The sequence below is a fragment of the Leptonychotes weddellii genome, chromosome 14 (assembly GCF_054177405.1).
Source record: "Leptonychotes weddellii isolate Sample4059 chromosome 14, ASM5417740v2, whole genome shotgun sequence".
Lineage (NCBI taxonomy): Eukaryota > Metazoa > Chordata > Mammalia > Carnivora > Phocidae > Leptonychotes > Leptonychotes weddellii.
In genome coordinates, this window is record NC_138382.1 from 12,579,641 (window position 1) to 12,601,231 (window position 21,591).

The window sequence follows — 21,591 nt, forward strand, 5'->3', positions numbered from 1 at the left end:
TATTTCCTCCCCCTCCAAGAGAGAGTCAAATGAGGAAGGCCAGCTCTTTGCCTGGAATTAAATCAGATTGTGATATGTCTTCCGGATATGTGCCCACTGAGCAGGTCAGAGGAAGGAGGTCAGATATTGAGAATAAGGAAATTCAGATATTTAGAGTAAGGAAATCATTATGTGTCGTCACTAGGGCCTGTTCCCTTTCATAAAATGTTCTGGCGTACAATGTGGCATCATTTTAAACTTGGCCATTTTCAAGGTATGTAGAGATTGTGGCTGTGGGAAGTGTAGACTGACCACAATGAAACTTGTGCAGAGCCTCGTAGACCAAAGAGATTCAGAAAGTTCATATAAGCGTAGAATTTTCTAGAAATATCTTGGACAAAATATAACCTGTTTACAACAAAAAGCTCCAAACGAAAACATTCCAGGTATTTCAGAAGTGGTAATACTGGAAATGGGAGACCATACATTTAAGAGGCTATACAGGACAGACATTTCATAGAAACCTATAAAAAGTCATTAGGTAGAGGGATTTTATTTAGTTAAAGCAGAGGAGAACCTCAAAGCATTTATCAAATCTTTTGCCGAAGTTTCTCCTTATAGTTGTGATAATTGCTATAGTAGTCAAAATTACCATGCCACTTTTGTCCATGGTTCATATTGATCATATTTTTGTATAAATGAACCAGAGTAAAGGGTGGGGAGTTGATTTTCATTAGGTAGAAGAGTCACTCTGTGTAAGGTCTGCTTAACACCATTTTAGGGGACCCTGAGTCCTAAGGGCCAACAAAGGTAGTAATAGGGATTCATGAATAACTTCATACATTTGATGAAACAGAATTTAAATTTACCTTATAAAAGATCGCACAGGATCTGCCAAGTTTTTACCTTAGGCTGAAATTATATCGTGCTGATTTTATATTATGCCATGCTGATTTTTATCTCCTCTTGGTTATGCTCATATAATGGTCTTAATAAAAATGGGAAAAACCATACTGACAATTATTTTCTCAATACAGTCTGGTAGTTATAATCATTCAAAACATGGAATCAAGAAATGGCAATAGGAAATGTTTAGTGGTGACAGTTTGAACCAGGTATTTAGGAAAGGCCCTTGCCAGGGCTATACCCAAAATCTTTTTCCATTTAAGGAGGCTTTTTCCCCATCACAAAAGTAGTACATGCACTGGATTCTTTTCCCCGATTTAATTTAGCCTAATATTATAATTATAAAGGTGCCAGACAGGAAATATGGACCATACATTTGCTACTTTTCATATTCTCTCTTTCCCTCCCTCCCCACCAACCCCCCCCCCCCCCAGTGGCATTATAAACCAGTTCTTCTTTCCTGGAACTTTCCTACCTTGGCTTTGATAACATCATGCCTGTGTTCTCCCTTTTGTTTCTCTGAATGTCCTGTTTTCTTTGATAAACCCATTCCTTTTTTTTTTTTTTTTGCCCCTAATAGGGTGTATCGCCCAGAATTCAGTATTTAGTCCTGAGCCCATCTCAAGGACTCATTTATTCCAACTGATTGAACTAGCCCGTATGCTGGTAATTGTCAAATTAGTATTTCCAGTTTGGACCTCATTCCTCAAGCAGATCATTTTCCCTTTCCTTTGGAAATCTTGTTGCAAAGTGTATCACCATATCAGAATCAGTTCCCATGTAGAACAATATGTGTTCTTTGGATAGAGAGTGATGTAAATTACTTCCCTCATTATACTAGGAAACAGACTTATTACTGGCACCTACATAAGCTCATACCCAAGCACACCTGTAGGTAGGGAGTTGAATATTTTCTTTGTTGTCTTATTAAGATCAAAATTTAAAAGTGCGTAAGATTATCTTCTTTAGTCTTATAAAAGATGAAGGAAATCTAGCTGAAATCTTGCAAAATCCTGGAAGAAAGCAATTATTTTTTAAATACCATTAACTTAGTTAATTCCTTGTGTCTCCCCTATAGATGAACATGGTCATGTCCCTTCTGGGGATGTTCTGTCCAACACTGTTTGACTTATTTGCTGAATTGGAAGACTACCATCCCCTCATTGCTCTGAAATGGCTACTGGGACGCATTTTTGCTCTACTTTTAGGCAACTTGTATGTATTTATTCTTGCCTTGATGGATGAGATTAACAACAAGGTAAGTCTTGTATCTGGATTGTTCTTGGCATCAGTGTGTTGTTACATTCCCAGTCTCCAGATTGCTGGAAATGCCTCTGAAATCTGTGCTGTCTCCATCTTTGCTTCCATCACTTTGCATCCTAGATTGAAGAGGAGAAGCTGGTAAAGGCCAATATTACCCTCTGGGAAGCCAACATGATCAAGGCCTACAATGCATCACTCACGGGAAATAGCACTGGGCCACCTTTTTTTGTGCACCCTGCAGATGTACCTCGAGGACCCTGCTGGGAAACAATGGTGGGGCAGGTAATGTCACCAACAGAAGTGTATGACAATAAATGGATTAAACAAGAGCAGAATCAATTATGTCTTTCATAAGTGTGGCCTATTTTTTTTTATTGCTTCATAAAAAATACCAAAGATTTATTGAAGGCTTACTATGGTGCTGGCTATGAATTTCATATATAGTTTCTCATGCAGTCCTCACTCCATCTATTGACGTAAGTACTACTTTTACACGTTTTTTTACAGTTGCGTATAAAGAAAGGATATTTTTAAATGATGTGAGGAGAGGTTCATCTTCTATTTGTGTTATAATAAAGCACCTAGATTTAGATACAGGCTCCAGTGAATATTTAAATGGAACTCTACCTATTACTACCAGTTTTCCATTAAAAAATAGATTCTTTGGGGAGCACACACTAATACTAATTTCAGCAATGTCCATTTTTGTCAAATAATTGTCCCTTAGGTGTTAAAGGAAATACTATTTTAGGTTAGTTGTTTTCATGATGATTATGTAAATGGACCCAGTCCAAGGCTACTAGCATTTTACCAGAGAAAAGAGAGAATGTTTCGTATGGCTTTCTGTCCAATAAAGGAAACCAAATAAGGAAAAACAACAATAAACTATTTCACATCTCTTATTTCTTTTTTTTTGTTTTTATTTATTTATTTGACAGAGAGAGAGATAGTGAGAGCAGGAACACAGCAGGGGGAGTGGGAGAGGGAGAGGGAGAAGCAGGCTTCCCGCAGAGCAGGGAGCCCGATGCGGGGCTCGATCCCAGCACCCTGGGATCATGACCTGAGCCGAAGGCAGACGCTTAACGACTGAGCCACCCAGGCGCCCCTCACATCTCTTATTTCTATACAGATCCAATTTTTATTTTGAAAAGCCTTTAATTTGATCTCATTAAAATTGACATTGCTACTGTGCATTTCATAAACCGATTTTGGACTTGGGTTCATCGATGAGGACCAGATACCTTTAAATATGTCATCATGCATCTGCCTGCCTATTGGACAACATTCAGTCTCAGCAGTAATGTGGTCTTATGGAATTATTTGAATAATTTTTTGCTGTGTACTTATTTTTTATAATCTAAAAGGAAAAATTGAAAGTTAGTGTTAGTCTTATAAAACTGATGCAGTGTAAAAATGTGGGTATCAATAGATGCCCTCATGCTCAATTAGATGCTCATCAGACTTAAGCCAATCAACTGTGATTTTAATCTTGGGAAAAAAATAAGAACAACGTATGTGATGCTAGACACATGTCCAAAAAGTATGGTATGATTAAGGATTTTGTTTTACTTTATTTTTATGCTTTCAGGGGCCAGATAAGCATCTCCCTTTCCAGTTACGTATTATTAAATACTCAATTTTCAGACAAGCACATTCCATATATGTTTATAGAACATATTATATATGAAATAATAAATGAAATGAAAATAAATGAAGTCTGCCTTTACTTAGGAGAGAGGTATGGTAGATGGAGTAATGGCCCTTCAAAGATGTCCGTGCCTAATCTCTGGAATCCCTCTGACTTTGTTACCTTACATGGTAACATGGACTTTGCTGATGGGATTAAGTGAAGGAAAATTATCCTGGATTATGTGGATGGACCTAATGAAATCACAAGTAGGGACAAAAGAGTCAAAGTCAGAAAAACCAGACGTGACAGTGGAACTGGCTTGGAGAGATGTGCTTTATAGATGGACAAAGAGGGGCTATGAGCCCAGGAGCGCCGGCAGCCTCTAGACGCTGAACAAGGTGGGGACCCAGATTCCTCCCTGATGCCTACACCTTGATTTTAGACTTCTGACCTCCAGAACTGTAAGAAAATAAAGTCGTGTTGTTATAAGCCCCGAAGTTTGTGGTAATTTGTGACAGCAGGTACAGGAAGTGAATGCACAGGAGTCCACTGGTTTCTGGGTTTCAAGGGTCCTTCCTTGAAGTGAAGTCTGGTCACCGTGCTTCACACAAGTCTTACCACATCTAGGCTGCTCCTTGAGTCTTCAGCTAAAGTGGAAAGAAATGAAAAATTGGGGAGAAAAGGATTTTTTTTCACAAGCTCAGGAAGTTTGAGGTGTTCTCTTCTGTATGTCCTAGAATGCAGACTGGCAGGTGGGGTATGACACCTACCCTTTAACAGTCTTGACGGAATGGACTGTCAAGGATGAGATTGACGCTGCTCACTTCTGGGGAAGAGAAAGTGATTAATTAGGAACGCCAGTGCAATTGAGGAGGATACTTGTGTCTCCGAATATGCAGAAGCTTCTGTGTTGGTCCCACACATACTGGCTTAAAATAAAGGAAAAATCACTTATTTAATTCTTCTTGAGACCTTGCTGCTTGTCTTGTCCTTAAAAAAAAAAATATCCCATCTTTGGTGCTTTTCCTTGCTTCATCATCTCTCCTTACTGCCCCCTTCTCTTTCACTTTCCTTTCCCTAAGGGGGCATTCAGCGCTTGTGGGAAAGTCTGCAGAAGCTGACCCAGAGGTTGTGGTTCTAACAGAATATAGATGAGGGAGGTAGAGTCCATGGGGACAAAGAGAACACAGGGGACATAAAAACCCTGAGTACTGGAAAAGTCTTGTCTTTAAGAGATCAATATCTATATCCATGCACCTAGAAACACTTTGTTTACCCATCTAAAAAAGAAATGACTCCAGGGGCGCCTGGGTGGCTCAGTCAGTTAAGGGTCTGACTCTTGATTTCAGCTCAGGTCATGATCTCTTGGTGGTGAGATCCAGCCCTGAGTCAGGCTCTGCACTCAGGACCGAGTCTGCTTGAGATCCTCTCTCTCTCACCCTTGGCCCTTTCCCTGCTCATGCACGCGTGCTCTCTCTCTCTCTTAAAATAAAGTCTTTTTTTAAAAAAAGTGACTCCGGGAGAAACAGTAAAGGCATCTGATTTGCATGTCATCTTGGGGACACACCCCAAACACTCATTCATTGTTCCGTAAGAACATTCCTGAAGTTTCCTCTTGTCCTCCCTCTGCTTTGTTTCCTCAAGGATGATATAAGACTCAAACCTCTCTTTGATCTGAATAAAGGATAATTTGGTGGCTCCTTTATCCCTCCAGGGAATCTCAAGATGTAGCTCTTAGGCAGCAAAGCCACCCTTGGGAGATTGCTATTTAAAGCTATATACTGAGGTCTGCATTTTGGGGAAGGGGAAAGCAGCCAACTGAACAGAACAACAGTGGCTAACATTTATTGAATGCCTATAATGTGCCCAGCGCTGTTTCCTTGAATTTTTAAATTACCCTTTGAGATAAGTTATATAACTATCTCTATTTTATAGATGAGGAGGCTGTGACCTGAAAAGCTACAAAAATTTTCTCAAGCTCTTGAAGTCAATGACAGGAGCCCAAATGTAACCCATGCATCCTTGTCCATAGCGCTGAATTGTCCCTAGAAATATAATCAGCATCAACACCTACTCTCTAAACTCCTGCCATGGGACATCTAGAGTCTGTGGTCCTTTGTGATGCCCCTTGACTGTCGTGTTCCTGTTACCTGCTAATGACTTTTATGTTTACTGATCAAAGCTGCCCAGGCATTTAATAACTAACTGTAATGAGTGGAAAGTTGTGAGGTGTGGGGCATGGTGCTCAACAGGGGGCTTGTGTGGAGACTGTGCTCCCATCCTGACTAGCATGCTAGGAACTGGGATTGGTGCCCCTGAGGTGGGCTGGGCCACTGCTGGGGGATTCTCTTTCTTATGAAGCATTGTGTTCTTCCTATGGTTTGTGAATAAATCTTCTTATGTTTCCGTATAATGCTTCAATCCTCTTCTGGTATTTTATATGACAGACCACTGCTTAGGAAAAAATAGGATTTCAACCACTGGGATGAGAATGTTTAGGAAGATGAGGGGGACTTTAAAACCTTACCTTCTGACAAGGTAGTGGATGCCAAAAAATATTCCTCATCGCCTCCTTCTAATTGATACTAGTTATTAGAATCTGAACTCAAGTTGCCTGGGCAATGAAAAAGAGAATAAGAACAGGAAGAGAAAAGTTATGGCCAGAAATAACTGCAGGAATTTACTATCATTCAACCATTCATTCCATATTTATTGAGTGCAAGCTGAGTGGCAGGCATCATGTTGGATACTAGAGGTCCAATGGGCACAAAGGTGGGCTAGTTCCTTGCTCTTGTGAAAACTACAATTTCTTGGGTGGGGGGGCGGAACAAAGCCATTAATTAAGTCATTATGCAAAATTTGCAAATTTACAATGATAGCCAAGCACTACAAGAATGAAATACATGGAATCTGAGAATTTTTTATGGGGAAGCTTGCCCTTGTCAGTGAGGTGAGTGAAACTTTCCTAAACCAGTGATGCCGTAGTGGTGTGTATTCGTTGGTATAAACTGAGTCAAGAGGTGAAGTAACAATGATTGAGTGGAGTGAAGACCCAGGCAAAGGCCCTGTGGCCTGAGGAAGTATGGAGATTGAGGGTCTGAATGAAAGCCGGTGGGGCTGGAGTGAAGAAGAGGGATGAGCAATACCAGAAGAATATGGGGAGCTAGACAGGAGCCGGATTATATAGAAACTTTCAGATTATGCAGGAACCTCTCACTCTCTTGGCCCACCTTTTACTCCAGCTGTTCTGCATGCAGCTGTTAACCTGATAGCATCTCAACAGCTGTATGCATATTCTCTTTACCTTCAAAGTTTCTCTGCTGTCATCAAGTGGGGTGTTAATACCGCATGGGGACATCCTTGGCTAATGGGAGTGGTTGTTGGTGGATCAGTATGTCCCTCTTCTGTCACTGGCATGGACAATTCTGAGGCTTATTCTATACAGCTTCTAGGCTTCCAAGTGGGGTCCCCAGAAGGATAAGACTCACTTGCCTCAGTAGTGACAGATTTTAGCATGCTCTTGGGCAAAAGCTTTCCTTCCTTCTGTTTCATTCTTCCCAACCTCCACTCCTGTTCTTTGATACCATTTCCCAAAATACGCTGCCAGCCTACAAGCCCTTGTCACAGGCACGACAGTTGGTGAAAACTAATGCTGAGTTTTTAAATTTGTATTTTTAAGGTTTTACTATAATAATTTTTGCTTGGCTCATGTGTATATTTTAGTTAACTACTATTTATAGCAGATTATATTTGTAATAGTCGTGGTTATTTTTGAAGAATAAAGTATGTTGATGTTAAAAGAAATCTGAGATAAATTATATTTCATATGGTACTTGGACGTATCAAGAATCATGGAGGTGGTAGACGATGATCTCGCGTTCAGGAAGCATTGCTCTGAAGTACAAGGCTGGAAACTAATCTAAAGACAGCTAGTCAAATGGCCCTTTGCCCCATGAGAAAATTCTTTCTCACTAGTTATTTTAGAGGGGAGATTATATATGTAGCTGGAAATAGAAACCGAAAGACTTCAGAAATTATAGAAGAACACTAGTATTTCTGGCAAAATATGTATTATGAGATATCCAGTGTCTTCAGTCTTAGGACATAAATTATTGAGAAGGAAAAGAAAAGGAGGAGCAGAGGAGAACTATCACAACAAACATTTATAATTATGTGTCTATTCTAATATTTATCAATTATTGTCAAAGGGGTTCCACGAGGAAATAGTGAACTTTCCCTCTAATCCACAGCACACACCCTTTTGCACATAAATTTAAGTCCACACCACTGAGGTAACCAGTTTCTGGTTTTCCAGAACTTTCTATGTCTATACATATACATATAGGCATATATACATGGGAATTTTTGTTAACAAATGAGTTCATACAACATATCCTATTTTGTAAATTTTTGTTAACAAATGAGTTCATACCACATATCCTATTTTGTAAACTTTTTAAAGTTTACTGAGGTATGATTCATCCACCACACATTCCACCCATTTACAGTATTCAATTCAATGGTTTCTAGTGTATGTTCACATAGTTGTGCATCTATAACCACAATTGCACTCTTTTTCTTTCAAGAGCTCATGATATTCCATTGTGAGGACACACTGTTCTATTTCATTAATCTCCTGAGCATATTTGAATTGTTTCCAATCTTTATCTGGAAGAAGTCCTACTTTAACAATCACACGTATAGATCTGTGCACTTGTGTTCATACTTTTGTGGGACACCTTTCCACAAGTGGATTTCCTTGATCATATTCTACTCACTTTAAAATGTGATGGATTTCCACAAATTTCCCACCAAGTGTTGTTGGGGGTCGACATTCCCCCATCAGTTTATGGTAGTGTTTACTTCACCACACTCACCAATAAGGAGAAGCCTGGATTTTTAAAGATTTATCTTTCTGTGAGGCAACGACTCTTTGTTTTAATTTGCACTTTTGTGTGTGGGGTTTCAATGTTTTTTAACATTTTAATTGACTGCATAGTTCCTTCTGTGAATTTCTTATTTGTGCCATTTGCCAGCTTCTTTCCTTATTGGATTGCCCATCTATTGTGAGGCTGATTTATAAACATTTCTAATGTGTTAGAAAAACTAATCCTGTATCACGGATGCTGCCAGGACTTTTCGAAGTTCATCTTTTAACTTCATAAACATTGCTGTTTGCCAGATTAAAGTTTTAAACATATGTGTGGTCAATGTATCCCTGGTTTTGTTTCTTGTGTTATGCCTATAAAAGTTCCCCGGTAAGAAGACTTTTGATACAGTGGTTTTGGAAGTGGAGATAATTACTTTTGACTAATAAAATAAGGGTGAAACATTTTTCACTTGCTAGATATGCCTCACTATTTTTTCACTATTAATGGCAGTTTCTAAGCTAATACCATGCAGAAGCATAACAAACTTGATGCCGACACTAGGGCCCTTTGAAGGGAGAGATGCTCGTTTTTAATCTGGATAATATCTCGACAGGAATTTGTGCGGCTGACCGTTTCTGATGTTCTGACCACTTATGTCACAATCCTCATTGGAGACTTTCTCCGGGCATGTTTTGTGAGGTTTTGCAATTATTGCTGGTGCTGGGATTTGGAATATGGATATGTAAGTATGATGCTCATCTTTCCTCCTGTCAGATTATTCCTTTGTGGTTTATCACTTGCACACACTATGCCAGAAGAAGAATTTAGGAGTAGGACCACCTGTTAGTGTTAATAAGTGAAGACCAGTGAGTACAGTTTTAATTCAGAAGGGTGTAAGACTTGAGTGTCATGGTTTATGATATTCTAGTAAAGTGAGCACAGGATGGTTAAAGCAGTGGACCTCAACCTGTCCATGAATATGGTGAACTCAGTCTGGGACCCATAGTCATGAAGCTTGCTGACATTTCCAGAAGCTGGACAAGATGGGTAGTATCAACTGCACATTCTATTAATTCCTTTGAATTCTACTAAACAGACTCCTGGACAGTTACTGTGCAGTGCAATGGATGATAAGTGGATCCAGTAAATATGGTGCTCGTTTCATAAAGCTCCCAGGCTAATAAGAGCTCAGCAGAGACACAGCAGGGAGCTGTGGAAGTTTTGAGGCAAGCCCAGGGTGCTGATAGGTGTCTGGCAAGTCGTGGACCTGAACTCTGGCAAGTTGACATCCTTCCGGCACCACAGCAAGAACCCAGGTTTCTCTGAGCCCCACTGATGTTGACTCCATTCCCAGTTCACCCTCTGCATGCAACCCCCGGTTCCCCCCCGCAACCCCCCAAAGTTTAAGGGAGGCAACAGAGCACACACCACTCTGTGGTCTTCCACATTGCCAGGTCCCTCTTTTGCAACTGTAACAGTCATCTTGGGAACTATGACTGTAGTTGGGTTGTAGTACTGGGTTGATTGTAATCATGTGCTTAAAATCCTCCAGTGGTTAATAAGTACTTAGAATGAATTCCAAATCTCTTTCTAAGGCCTTCGATATCTTATGGGATCTGGGTTTTTTTTTCTCTTTCTTTCTTTCTGAGCTCATCTTCTACCACTTTTGTTCTTGCTTTGTAAAATCCATAAATGGTGGAATTCTTTCTTATGCTCAAACACAAGATGACCCTTGCATTGGCTCTAGCTGTTTTTCCCTGTAGGGGTACAGATTCCTAGAATTTGGCATGGCTGATGCCTTCTTTGTCATTAAGGACTCTGCTAATATGTCACTACCTTTGAGCTCTTCTCTGACCTTCCCATCTAATATAGCCTACCAGGATCTCTCCTTCAACACCCTGCTTGATTTTCTTCATATGATGTATAACTAGCTGACATTTCCTTTTAAAAACATGCTTATAATCTATCTCCCTCTGTTAGAATGAAAGACCTATGAAAAGAAAAGCCTTGACCCCTATACTTGTCACATGGTGGGCATTATGTGTTGACTGTCTGCTTCTGTGTTAAACCTCTACATTCTAGCACCATCCAGGCAACGCCATCTATTGACGGAATTCTGCCTGCTTCCAGGGATGTGCCCACGGAGTCCGTCCTGGTTTAGTAATCTCAAGCCAATGACATTTCTCTCCTCTCTCAGGAAATGGTATCCTTTATTGCCGACCTCTCCCCAGCCCCATGCCCTCTAGTCTCTGGACAAGTCCTATGCTCAGAACAGTTTTCAAGACCCCAGTCAGCCTGGCTATCTGACTTGGAGATCGTACCTTTGATTAGGTCATCTCTGTCATCCTCACTGAAAGTGCCCGTGGGACGAGCCAAAAGTGGTTAGATAATGCTCTTTGGTGAGCACCAGTGAGGTAATGCTATGAATCCAGGATGCTCTTGCACTGCTTTCCCACTCCCTGCTATGAGGTATTCAGCTGGCTGGGTTTCATTTCTATTTTCCTTGTCTGATTCAGCTCTTCTGAGGCAGACATAAAAATTGCCATTTCTTTCTGAGGCCCTTGCCTGGCTTATGCTTGCCTTTTATCCCTTACTGCTCTCTTCCTAAGTGCTAGAAAATTTTGCTTCAAATATGAAGTCAATAAAACATGACCTGGATGCATAATAGCTATAATTAAATGACTGTCATTTATTATTTATTGAGTGCTGACAGTGCTCTTGGGTTAGTACAAAGTACAGGGGAAAAAAAAGACAAGTTCCTGTTTTAGGTCACAGAGAATTTTCTTCCATGTTACTTTTGGAAGGCTCTGCAGAAAGTATCCCAGCATCAAAACAAATTTTAAACAGTAAAGGGTGGATGGTGGATCTTTGATGCAGATCCTATTATCATTGGCCCATCCAGTAAATAGCTGACACAGCTGAGTGTCTACTAAGTGTAAATCAGTAAGAGCAAAGCTCTGTGCTGGGTGATAAGGGGATACAGAGATGTAAAAATGTCCACCTAAGGAGAGATTGCAAACTTGGGCTTGCTGCCTAGATTCAGCTTGCTGATATATTTTTCTTTCTTTGCAGAGTGTTTTCTTTTGTTTGTTTGTTTTTATTTTTGTTTTTTTTTAATGAGCTCATATTTTAAAACTAGAATTTTTACATTTTACAAAATAGGGATTTCTTGCTTTTCTTGGCATATTGGAAAGGCTGGCAACATTCAATCCGTATTCCCATTCGGGAGAAATTGGCTGGAGTGAGAAACCACTGCCCTGTACAGATGGAATATTCATCCACTAGTTCCTCACACTCCTTACTGCCCTTTAATCCTGCAAGCTCTCTCCTTATCAATACAGAGCACAAAATGTAAATGCCATAGGAGAAACCATGGCTACATGACTTTGGGGGTGGAGGGAGGGAAGAAAAAAAGGGAGGGAGGGAGAGGGAAGAAGAAAGACACAAATAAAGAGAGAGATAGATCAGAAATGCCAAGACCCAAAGACATGTTGGAGGAAGAAGCACTTGAGCCAGTCTTGGGAAAGGATCAAAATTTCAAAGATCCAGTGGAAGCAAGGATTCTTGGTGGAGGGACCAACATAAGACAGGGCCCAGCAGGTATGGGCAAAGTGTGGGCAGGCCTCCATGCAGAAATCTCAGCTGGGGCTGTCCCAGAGGAGAAAAGGCTGATGAGAATGTTTCTCTGATATTCTCCTGGACATCCTAATTGAAAATATGAATCCTGGAAATACCTGTCATGAAGTAAAGGAGAACCTGAGATGGGCAGAGAAGATACTTTTGAGATGCCTTTCAGAAATCAAAAAGAAGGGGCGCCTGGGTGGCTCAGTCGTTAAGCGTCTGCCTTCAGCTCAGGTCATGATCCCAGGGTCTTGGGATCAAGCCCCGCATCGGGCTCCTGCTTGGCAGGAAAACTGCTTCTCCCTCTCCCACTCCCCCTGCTTATGTTCCTCTCTCGCTGTGTCTCTCTCTGTCAGATAAATAAATAAAATCTTAAAAAAAAATAAATTAATGAAAAAAAAAGAAATAAAAAAGAAGGAGTACCTGGATGGCTCAGTCGGTTAAGGGGCTGCCTTGGGCTCAGGTCATGATCCCAGCATCCTGGGATCAAGCCCCTCATCCGGCTCCGTGCTCAGCAGGGAGTCTGCTTCTCCCTCTCCCTCTGCCTGACTGTCTGCCTACTTGTGATCTCTCTCTCTCTCTGTCAAATAAATAAATAAAATCTTAAAAAAAAAAAAAGAAATCAAAAAGAAAAATGTGTCCATTTCCACCACCAAAAAAAGTTTTTTTCTGAGTTCCCAAAATAATACTAGCTCATTATAAAAAATCCAGAAAATCCAGTGTAAGTTCAATATGAAAATAAAAATCGCAGGTAATCTCACCATAATGGCATTACTTATTTGGATTATTTGAATTGGATCGTATTAGTGTTTATTTATATGTAAATAAACAAGTACAATAGATTTTTATATAATATTATAGATTTTTATAAATATACCTTTTTAAAAAATTTTTTATTAAAAAGTATATATTTAATGACTGGTTACCTGCTTTTTTCACCTGTGACCATTTCCCTAGGTTAACTATTCTTTTTTTTTAATAATTTATTTTATTTTTTAAAGATTTTATTTGTTTATTTGAGAGAGAGAGAGAAAGAGCAAGAACAGGGGGAGGGACAGAGGGAGAGGGATAAGCAGACTCCCCACTGAGTAAGGAGCCCGACGCGGGGCTTGATCCCAGGACCCTGGGACCATGACCTGAGCCAAAAGCAGATGCTTAACCAACTGAGCCACCCAGGCGCCCGGTTAACTGTTCTTTTATGACAGTTTTAAATGACAGTGTGATATTCTATAAATGAATGAACTATAATTTAATTTTTATTGGCTGTCAGTAAAACTTTACCTAATTTTTAATTATTATAATAAATATTGTGGTTACATTTATTTATATCCATGTAGTTAAATATCTTCACAGATAAGTTATAGTGGCATGCACAGATTATTTCCTTATGAGAAATTTCCCTAAGTTGAATTTCTCATTCCTAGAGAACATGCCTTTTTAAAAAAATCCATTCACTTTTCTTACAACAGCTTCTGTAAAAACTGAACTCTGCAGACTCTAGCATCAGATTTAGCGATCCACAGAATATTAATGTTGGGTGGAATTTTGACATAATCAATCATGCATCCTTTATTTCACATCTGAAAAATTGAGGGTTCGTGAATTGAAGTGAGTTACCTCAGTTTGTGTAGCCAGGGAATAAACAAGGGCAATGAAGTGTCCTTCTGGACACAGCCATTATGTTAAATATGCTGAATTATATACTGGTTGTATCAGAGTACATTCCGTTAAAAGTGACCCTGTAGATTTTCCAGCTATAAATTTATGGCTAAAGTGTTATCACAACAAACCTATAAAGATGGACTGCGGTGAGGAAATTACTGGCTAGGAGCAGGCTGTTAGACCATGTAATGTAAGTTAATCTTTCCTAAGGCTTCTCCAAGCATAGCAGACAGTTCTCAATGTTTCTGAAGTGTTCACTGACTCATCGGGAGTGGAATGGTTTCTCCCAGGAGCGATTTTAACCATCCAGATTTAACATAACTGCCCTAAAACCTCTTGTAAAATCGGGGTTTCCCGCTGTAGCTCAACACAGAATGCCTTTCCTTTCAGCTTAATTTGTGTTGACAATATCTTTGTCATTTATCAACAAAATAGGTAACCGATACCTAAGAAGAAATAGAATCGAATACATAGCATGGAATTAGAATATGTTCAACCAAATTAAAACCTCAGCATCCTGTTTAAAGTTACATTTTTAAGATGGTCTTTTTAAAATTTATATAAGTGGAAAATATAAGAGATTTCCCTGTGCTCTGATGAAGGGGCTCAAGATTATCCATAAATAAGAGGCATATGACTGACAGACCATAAAAGTAGATTCTATATTATATTATATTATATATTATATTTTTAGGTAGTGTTTATTATAGGTCAGAACTTCTACAAAATACATATATTTTTCCATGTATTCATAGCAGCAACACTATAAGGTAAATACTATTTTTTCCTACTTTACAGTAAACTGAAGCTTAGAGAATGTTTAATAATTTGCTCAAAGACATATAGGTGGTCAGTGATGGAGCTAGGACTCAAACTCCTGTCTAATTGACTTCAAAGCCATCAACCAGACTTCTGTCATGTTGAATTTTCACTGTGATGCTTAACCCTAGAAATTTCAAGGACTCTGTCAAATCATGACTAATTCATGAGCCAATCTATGGTGTTTGTAACTCAAAGCACCCCAAGATTAGATAGGTCACTTGCAATAGAATGGAGTTACAGGAGCGGCTGTGATACAGAATTAGAAGTAAACAGATGTTCTCCAGCTGGGAATGAGATATTACTTAGCAGTGCAGGAAGATGCCATGCTAAAGGGTCAGTAAGAAGTCTTGAGTAGTCCCTGAAGGATTGACAACTTGGGGAAAGGGACAGCACAGTCTGGACTTGAAGTTCCACTTGAATATTGGTTGGAGTCTGTCTGCAGGCAACAAGGGGTGAAGTGCAAAGACCCGAGTCGCTGAGTCATCCTAGTGGATGAAGCTAGGATTTGTCCTAGATCAGTGGTTCTCAAATTTGAGGATAGACCAGAATCCCCTGAAGGCATGTGAAAACAGTGTTTCTGATTCCATTGGAGCTGGGGCAGGTCCCGTTCTAAGTTCCCAGGTGATGATGCGGCTTCTGGTATGGGGACCATGCTTGAGAACCATTCACCAAGGGTGATTTCAGGTGTGGGGAGTGAGATTTGTATGTCAGACAGGATGTTGCAATGACAGAATTCTCTCTGAGATATTTCACGATATCCAAAGGTTAATGATCTTTCCCAAATAACAAAACTTGCAGAGAGCAGATGGGTTTTCCTGGGCATTTCAGTCCAACAACAACCTTCTGTCTTCCCTATGGGTAGATGACTGACTCTCACCCACCACAAACAAAGGCCTAGAAATAAAACGAGATAATTTTCAATCCCTTGCCTATTAGTAAGTTATTATAGACCTCAGCCTATATCCAAATGGGATCTTCTTTTGCTGGTGCCTAAAAAGCTTATTAGGGATGAGTGACTCTTAGTGTTATATGCATCCCATTTGAATCATTTCATTTCTCAGTTTTCAAGAAAACCTATTTTTTCCCAAGCCTCATTTACCTTTAAGCTTTTTTTATGTTTTAGAGGCAATTAAGCAAACGTATTGCAAAATGATTTATACTTGTATTATTAAAGTATTGCTTTTAAATCTTTAAAATACAATATAATCTCATATGTTTTTACTAAATCCATCTCCAAAAGAATGAGCATTGAATTTTATAGTGTGTGTGTGTGTGTTTGCTTTCCTACTTCTGTTTTATTTTTAGAGGGAGATTTTCTGAGTTCAACTCATACCGTATTCAATTGCGTTTCTAAAGTGTTTACAGAGAAGCAATTCGTTAATAACTGGGTCTAATTTTTCAACCAATTACAGATTTTAGATTAGAAAAGGATCTTAGAAATGATCTAGTTCAGAAGTTGGCAGACTTTCTCTGTAAAAGGCTAGATAGTTAGCAGTTTCACTTCTGCAGGTGTGATATTATGATATAATAAGAAATATATATTTTGGTCTCCATTTCCAGCTCCTGGCCAGAGTTCCTAAATCTTTTTATAACCGTCTAAGCAATACAGGTGCTAGGATCATCTTTTGTTCTAATATTTGCTCTTTGACCCTGGTTCCTGATACAGAAGGCCTACATTCCTTGGGTTTTCCTGGGTGATAGGAACATTGCTTATTCTAATGAGGCAATGCTTGGTGGCTTCTGAATAGCTTCAGGATGGCGGAATGGTCACCAGAAAGAGCAAGACATGATTAGAAACTTGAAACTTTCAGCCCCATTCCCCCATCCTCCAGGGAGGGGAGAGGGGCTGGAGACTGAGTTAGTTATTGATTATGCTTACTGATGAAGTCTCCATAAGACTCCCTGACCTATGGGGTTCACTGAACCAGGTCGCTGAACATGTTGAGGTGCTGGAGGGTGGTGTGCTGGGAAAGGACATGGAAAAGGACCCTTTTCCTCATACCTTGCCCTATGCATCTCTTCCATCTGTCTATTCGTATCTTGCATTTTTTAAATAAACCAGTAGCCTAGTAAATCAAGTGTTTTCTAGAGTTCTGTGAGCTATTCTAGCAAATTATCAAACCTGAAGAGGGAGTCGTAGGATTCTCTGATGTATAGCCAGCCACTCAGCATAGGTGGCACCCCAAACTTGTGATTGTTGTCTGAAGTGGGGCAGTCTTGTGCGACTGAGTTCTTAACCTGCGGGGTCTGCTCTAACTCTGGACAGTCAGTATCAGAACAGAGTGAAATGGTAGGGCATCCAGCTTAGGTCCACAGAGGACTGGGGCATTGTTTGATATGGGGGTAAAACCCACACATCTGTGTCAGAAGTACTGTGAGCAGAGTGTAGAGAACAAGGGGTTTGCGTTCAGCAGGCCATATGGTCTCTGTGCCAACCATTAAACTTTCCTGTTTTAGTGCCGAACAGCCACAGAGAATACATACACAAATGCATGCAGCTGTATTCTAATAAGTCTTTATTTATACAAACAGGTGGCAGTCCAGATTTGGCTCATGGGCCATAGTGTGACAACCACTGACCTAGTTCATTTCCTCAGTTTATCTGTGACAAGATAAGCAACTGGTCCAGCTCACCCAACCAGAACGTGGCAAGGCAAAGTCCAATACTCTGGTGTGAATCCCTGACAGGTGTCTGGACCAAAAACCCATTTGGTACACTAGGGATGCCCTATACCCATTTTCTGCATTGGGTCCATTTGTGCATCAAAAATTATATTCCTGGGACGCCTGGGTGGCTCAGTCAGTTGAGCGTCTGCCTTCAGCTCAGGTCATGATCCCGGGGTCCTGGGATAGAGTCCTGCATCGGGCTCCCTGCTCAGTGGGGAGCCTGCTTCTCCCTCTCCCTCTCTCCGTCTGCCTCCCCCCACTTGTGCTCATGTGTGCTCTTTCTCAAATAAATAAATAAAATCTTTTTAAAAAATTATTTTCCTTCGGCCGCCCCTGCTGCAAACACACTATGAGAACAAGGGTTCCCAGTGTGTCTTTGGTGTTTTTCTAGTCACCTAGTTATAAAAATATCTCAAATGGCTTTTAAGAAGCTTGTATGTTTGTGAGAGGAAAGAAAATATACTTCTAAAAGGTTGAGTTTTTTTTTTAATTTTACATAGATTGGTGGGTTAAATCACGGCACCGTTCTAAAGAGCCCAAAGATGAAGGTTTGACTCTTGATCTGACACCGAGAAAAGCTGTTCCAAGACCACAGTTGGTACAGGCCACCCAGCTGAGCATTCGTCATATGTGTTCTGTGAGCTCACAAGGCTTCAGGGGAAGAGAAGAGGTGGTCCGGAGCAAAGCCCTCCTGTGGCGGGAGAAAGACTCCGAATTAACGTTTCTAGAGATTAGAAGCAGTTTATTTTTCTCCATGAGGCACACATTGCTTTCGTTGGTGATTTTAGAACAAAAACTGCCAACCATACCTCTTCGCATCCTGTGAATGTTCGGCTTCTAGATCATTGGAAAGCCAGCAAAACACAACGTATATCATCTAGGTCATTTTTGTCCTGCTTAATATAACAGGGCTATGTATTCTTTCACTATGTATCATCTCATCATTTTATCTTGTTATCGAACCATTCTTGCTGCTCATGCCCTGAATCTGTTACAAGGCACATGACCCTTATCCTTCCCCAAAGTACTGCTACCTTTTGGGAAAATGATGACATTGAGGCCTGACTTCAAGAACTCTTGAGGCAAAGAGTCCAAAAGCTGTGAAGGTTTTATCGGGGTTCCAAACCAGAGAACTGTTCCATCTTCTTGCACATATTTTTTCTTGCGGGGGAGGGGTCTTGGGTTTGAGAACAGTGGCACTCTCAGATCATCCTCCTTGTGTTTGTGTAGGTGTGTTGAGGAGGGAGTAATTACCAGGACCCATATGGCGTGAAGCAACACCTGCAGATGCCAGGATCTGGGACAGGATTAGGGACCTGCCCCTCTTTTGGTCTCTCTTTCGTGGTCTTGATGCTCTTCGTCCACATATTTTGCTTTTCTCCTTTTCTCTTGTGACCTACCAGTTAGTTTCCTGACTGATTGTTCTCTATCTCAATTTAAACAGGAGCCAGTTCCATTGTGGTTGCTAAGTAGCATTACTCCCACTGATAGAAACTTTCCTTCCAAGCTGCCCGATGTGTCACAAGGAAGCCTTTGGACAGGCCACCCTGGGACAGATGCCCACCGGTGCCCCTCTGCCCAAAAAAGACAGGCTCATGTTGCTGCTCTAAGCAGGATGGTATTACCTAGGAGATAAACACTGGATATTGAGTTGAATAACTTCTCAAACTTGTCCTGTATTTCTCTATATTTATTTTATTGTAAAAGAAATTCACATTTTTTTGAAAAATATTTTAAAATATGCAAATGTAAGGAAGAAAACAAAAGTCATATTCCATCGCCTACTTATAACACCTAGTAATTTTGTTGGTCATTTTCAAGTCTTTTCCTTATGCGTCATTTCATATTCCATTGATAAAAATAGTGATTGTCTAATTTTATATTTTTGTTGTTTAACATCAAGTCATAGTTTTATCTGTATATGTAAATATTCTCCAAACAGTGATTGTAATTAGGTGTAATATATATTATGGTATAGATATACTATGTTTACTTAACCAATATTGGACATTTTGGTGGTTTAATCTCTGTTAAAATTTGTCAACATTTAAGATCAATTTGTTAAAACAAATTCCTAGAGGTAGACTTACAGGATTAAAGAGAATGAGTTTGTTTTTTTTTTTTTTAAGCTTTTAATCTATACGGTCAAACAGTTTTCTAAAACATTGCTCCAATTTTCTCTTTCCCCAGCCATGTAAAGAGAGCCTGCTGGTCCACATTTTCACAACATTGAATGACTGCTTTAGAAAATGAGCCTTGCTGTGTTAGAAAGCGTGCTTTATTGTTTTATTTATCGCTAATTATTTATTATATCGATTACTCTGCAATTGTTGCTGCAAGGAAGGAGTTGAGAGCCTAGCCATACCTATGCAGAAAGATGGAACACTTGGCTTTCAGTTTTCACCAGTTGATATGCTAATCCAGTGAATATCTGTGTCTTCCATAGCCCTCATACACTGAATTTGACATCAGCGGCAATGTCCTCGCTCTGATCTTCAACCAAGGCATGATCTGGTAGGTCAGCTGTTGGACAGTGTATCACTTGTAGAAAAGCCTCAAAGATCGTTATTGCATAAAGCACTGTAGCCTGGTGTCTGAGAAGTCCACAGCCTGGGGCTAACTCAGCAATTGCCTTTGCAAAGTGGATTGCTAGGAAAAGCTAATATATATATATATATATATATATATATATATATGTATGCTATATAATATATAGTATACTATATATATTATTGTATATATATTGTGTATATATATATGTCTTGGAATATATAGAATATATATTTTACATATTATATACACTGTATAATACAGTATATATATATATTACATATGTATTTTTTTTCATATCTTAAATTTTGGTCCTCAAAGGCATCTGCCTGTTTTGCAGAGATTTCCTTTGTCAAATACTGGGAGTCTATTTCTACTTTGTAGATTATTTGAAGGCTTTTTCTACTTTTATATCCTCTGACGCCAGGGTCTAACAGTGAAACATTAATGATCCCATAACCGCATGTTAAGTATGAAACAAATTAATGTAAGGCCCCTCTGAGAAACTGATTTTATGTTGTCATTATTGAGTATATTTAGAAGACAACTCGTTGCTACTTTTAAAAATAATATTTTACCAAATCCAGTAGTTCATAGAGATGAAACACATGTTTTAGGAAGGTCAAGCTAAAAATACGATCTTTATTTTGTAACTTGTTTCACAGGCCATTTGCACATCAGAATTATGTCTTTTGATGTACAAAGGACTGTCATATCTTTTATTAAATGAAAGCATTCTCACTGTCAACCTTGACAGGTTAAGACGAGCGGATACAGTAGAACTGTTTTGGAGTTTAAAAATTGAATCACAGCGTGTGATTCATCTGGGAACCATGTGGTCTTGGAAATCCGTCAGTCTTAACTAAGAACACCCAACCCACAAGCAGTTACAATTGAGCCTCTTTATCCTACCGACACATGCTTAATGTTGCACTGTGCCACTGACCATACCATTGTCCTATGTACAAGGACCAGTAACTACAAGTTTTGCACAAGCTTCATATATTACTTAAATCCCTCAATCATAGCTGGATTGAATTATTAAACCATTGCAAGACTGGACCTCTCTGCAAATGTTAAAATTATCTTGCTTCAGTAATATAAAGACCATAGCCAAGGGCCCCATCGTCCTGCAATGGGGCCTGTCAAATTCCTGTGCCTCCCCAGGTCAATACATATGAAGGAAAGGCTCTAAAAAGATGATCTTCTCCATTATCAGGTATGTTTAAAAATTTAATTCCTGCCCTCTCACTTCCTAAATTTTGCAAGCTATGGCTCATGTGTCCAGAGAGTCATTAAAGAGTGAAATGCATCTTTCATTCTCCAAGCAGGGAGGAAAGTCAGGGTGGCCCAACCTAGGACCATCAGCAGAGAGAGTAAAGGGAGCAGCTTCTTTGAGTTCTGGATCTTTCCTTTTCTAGAGGGGAGTCTGTGGTCACAGCAGAAAATGGCTAACATGGCATGTGGAACAATGAGAAACCATCACCTTGTATCAGCTTTAAAACTCCCTGGCCCTTACAGCGAGCCACACATCCCTCAGGCCTGGTGGCTGACGTTTGTGCAGACATCTGCTGTGGGTCTATGTCTTGTTCTTTCCTAGCTAAGACAACAGATTGGCCT

General features: G+C 39.8%; 2 protein-coding genes across 2 annotated transcripts in view; both read left to right on the forward strand.

The window, feature by feature from the left end:
• Nucleotides 1–21,591, forward strand: part of ANXA1 (annexin A1) — a 403,624-nt gene that overhangs the window by 87,790 nt on the left and 294,243 nt on the right. The gene's annotated exons all lie outside the window — the stretch shown is intronic.
• TMC1 (transmembrane channel like 1) overlaps nt 1–21,591 on the forward strand; it is a 118,617-nt gene that overhangs the window by 81,622 nt on the left and 15,404 nt on the right. Inside the window, exons 12-15 of the mRNA XM_081804065.1 lie at nt 1,964–2,143; nt 2,269–2,430; nt 9,263–9,391; nt 19,868–19,935. Of these exons, the coding sequence (XP_081660191.1) occupies nt 1,964–2,143; nt 2,269–2,430; nt 9,263–9,391; nt 19,868–19,935 (539 nt within the window). The remainder of the gene's footprint in view (nt 1–1,963; nt 2,144–2,268; nt 2,431–9,262; nt 9,392–19,867; nt 19,936–21,591) is intronic.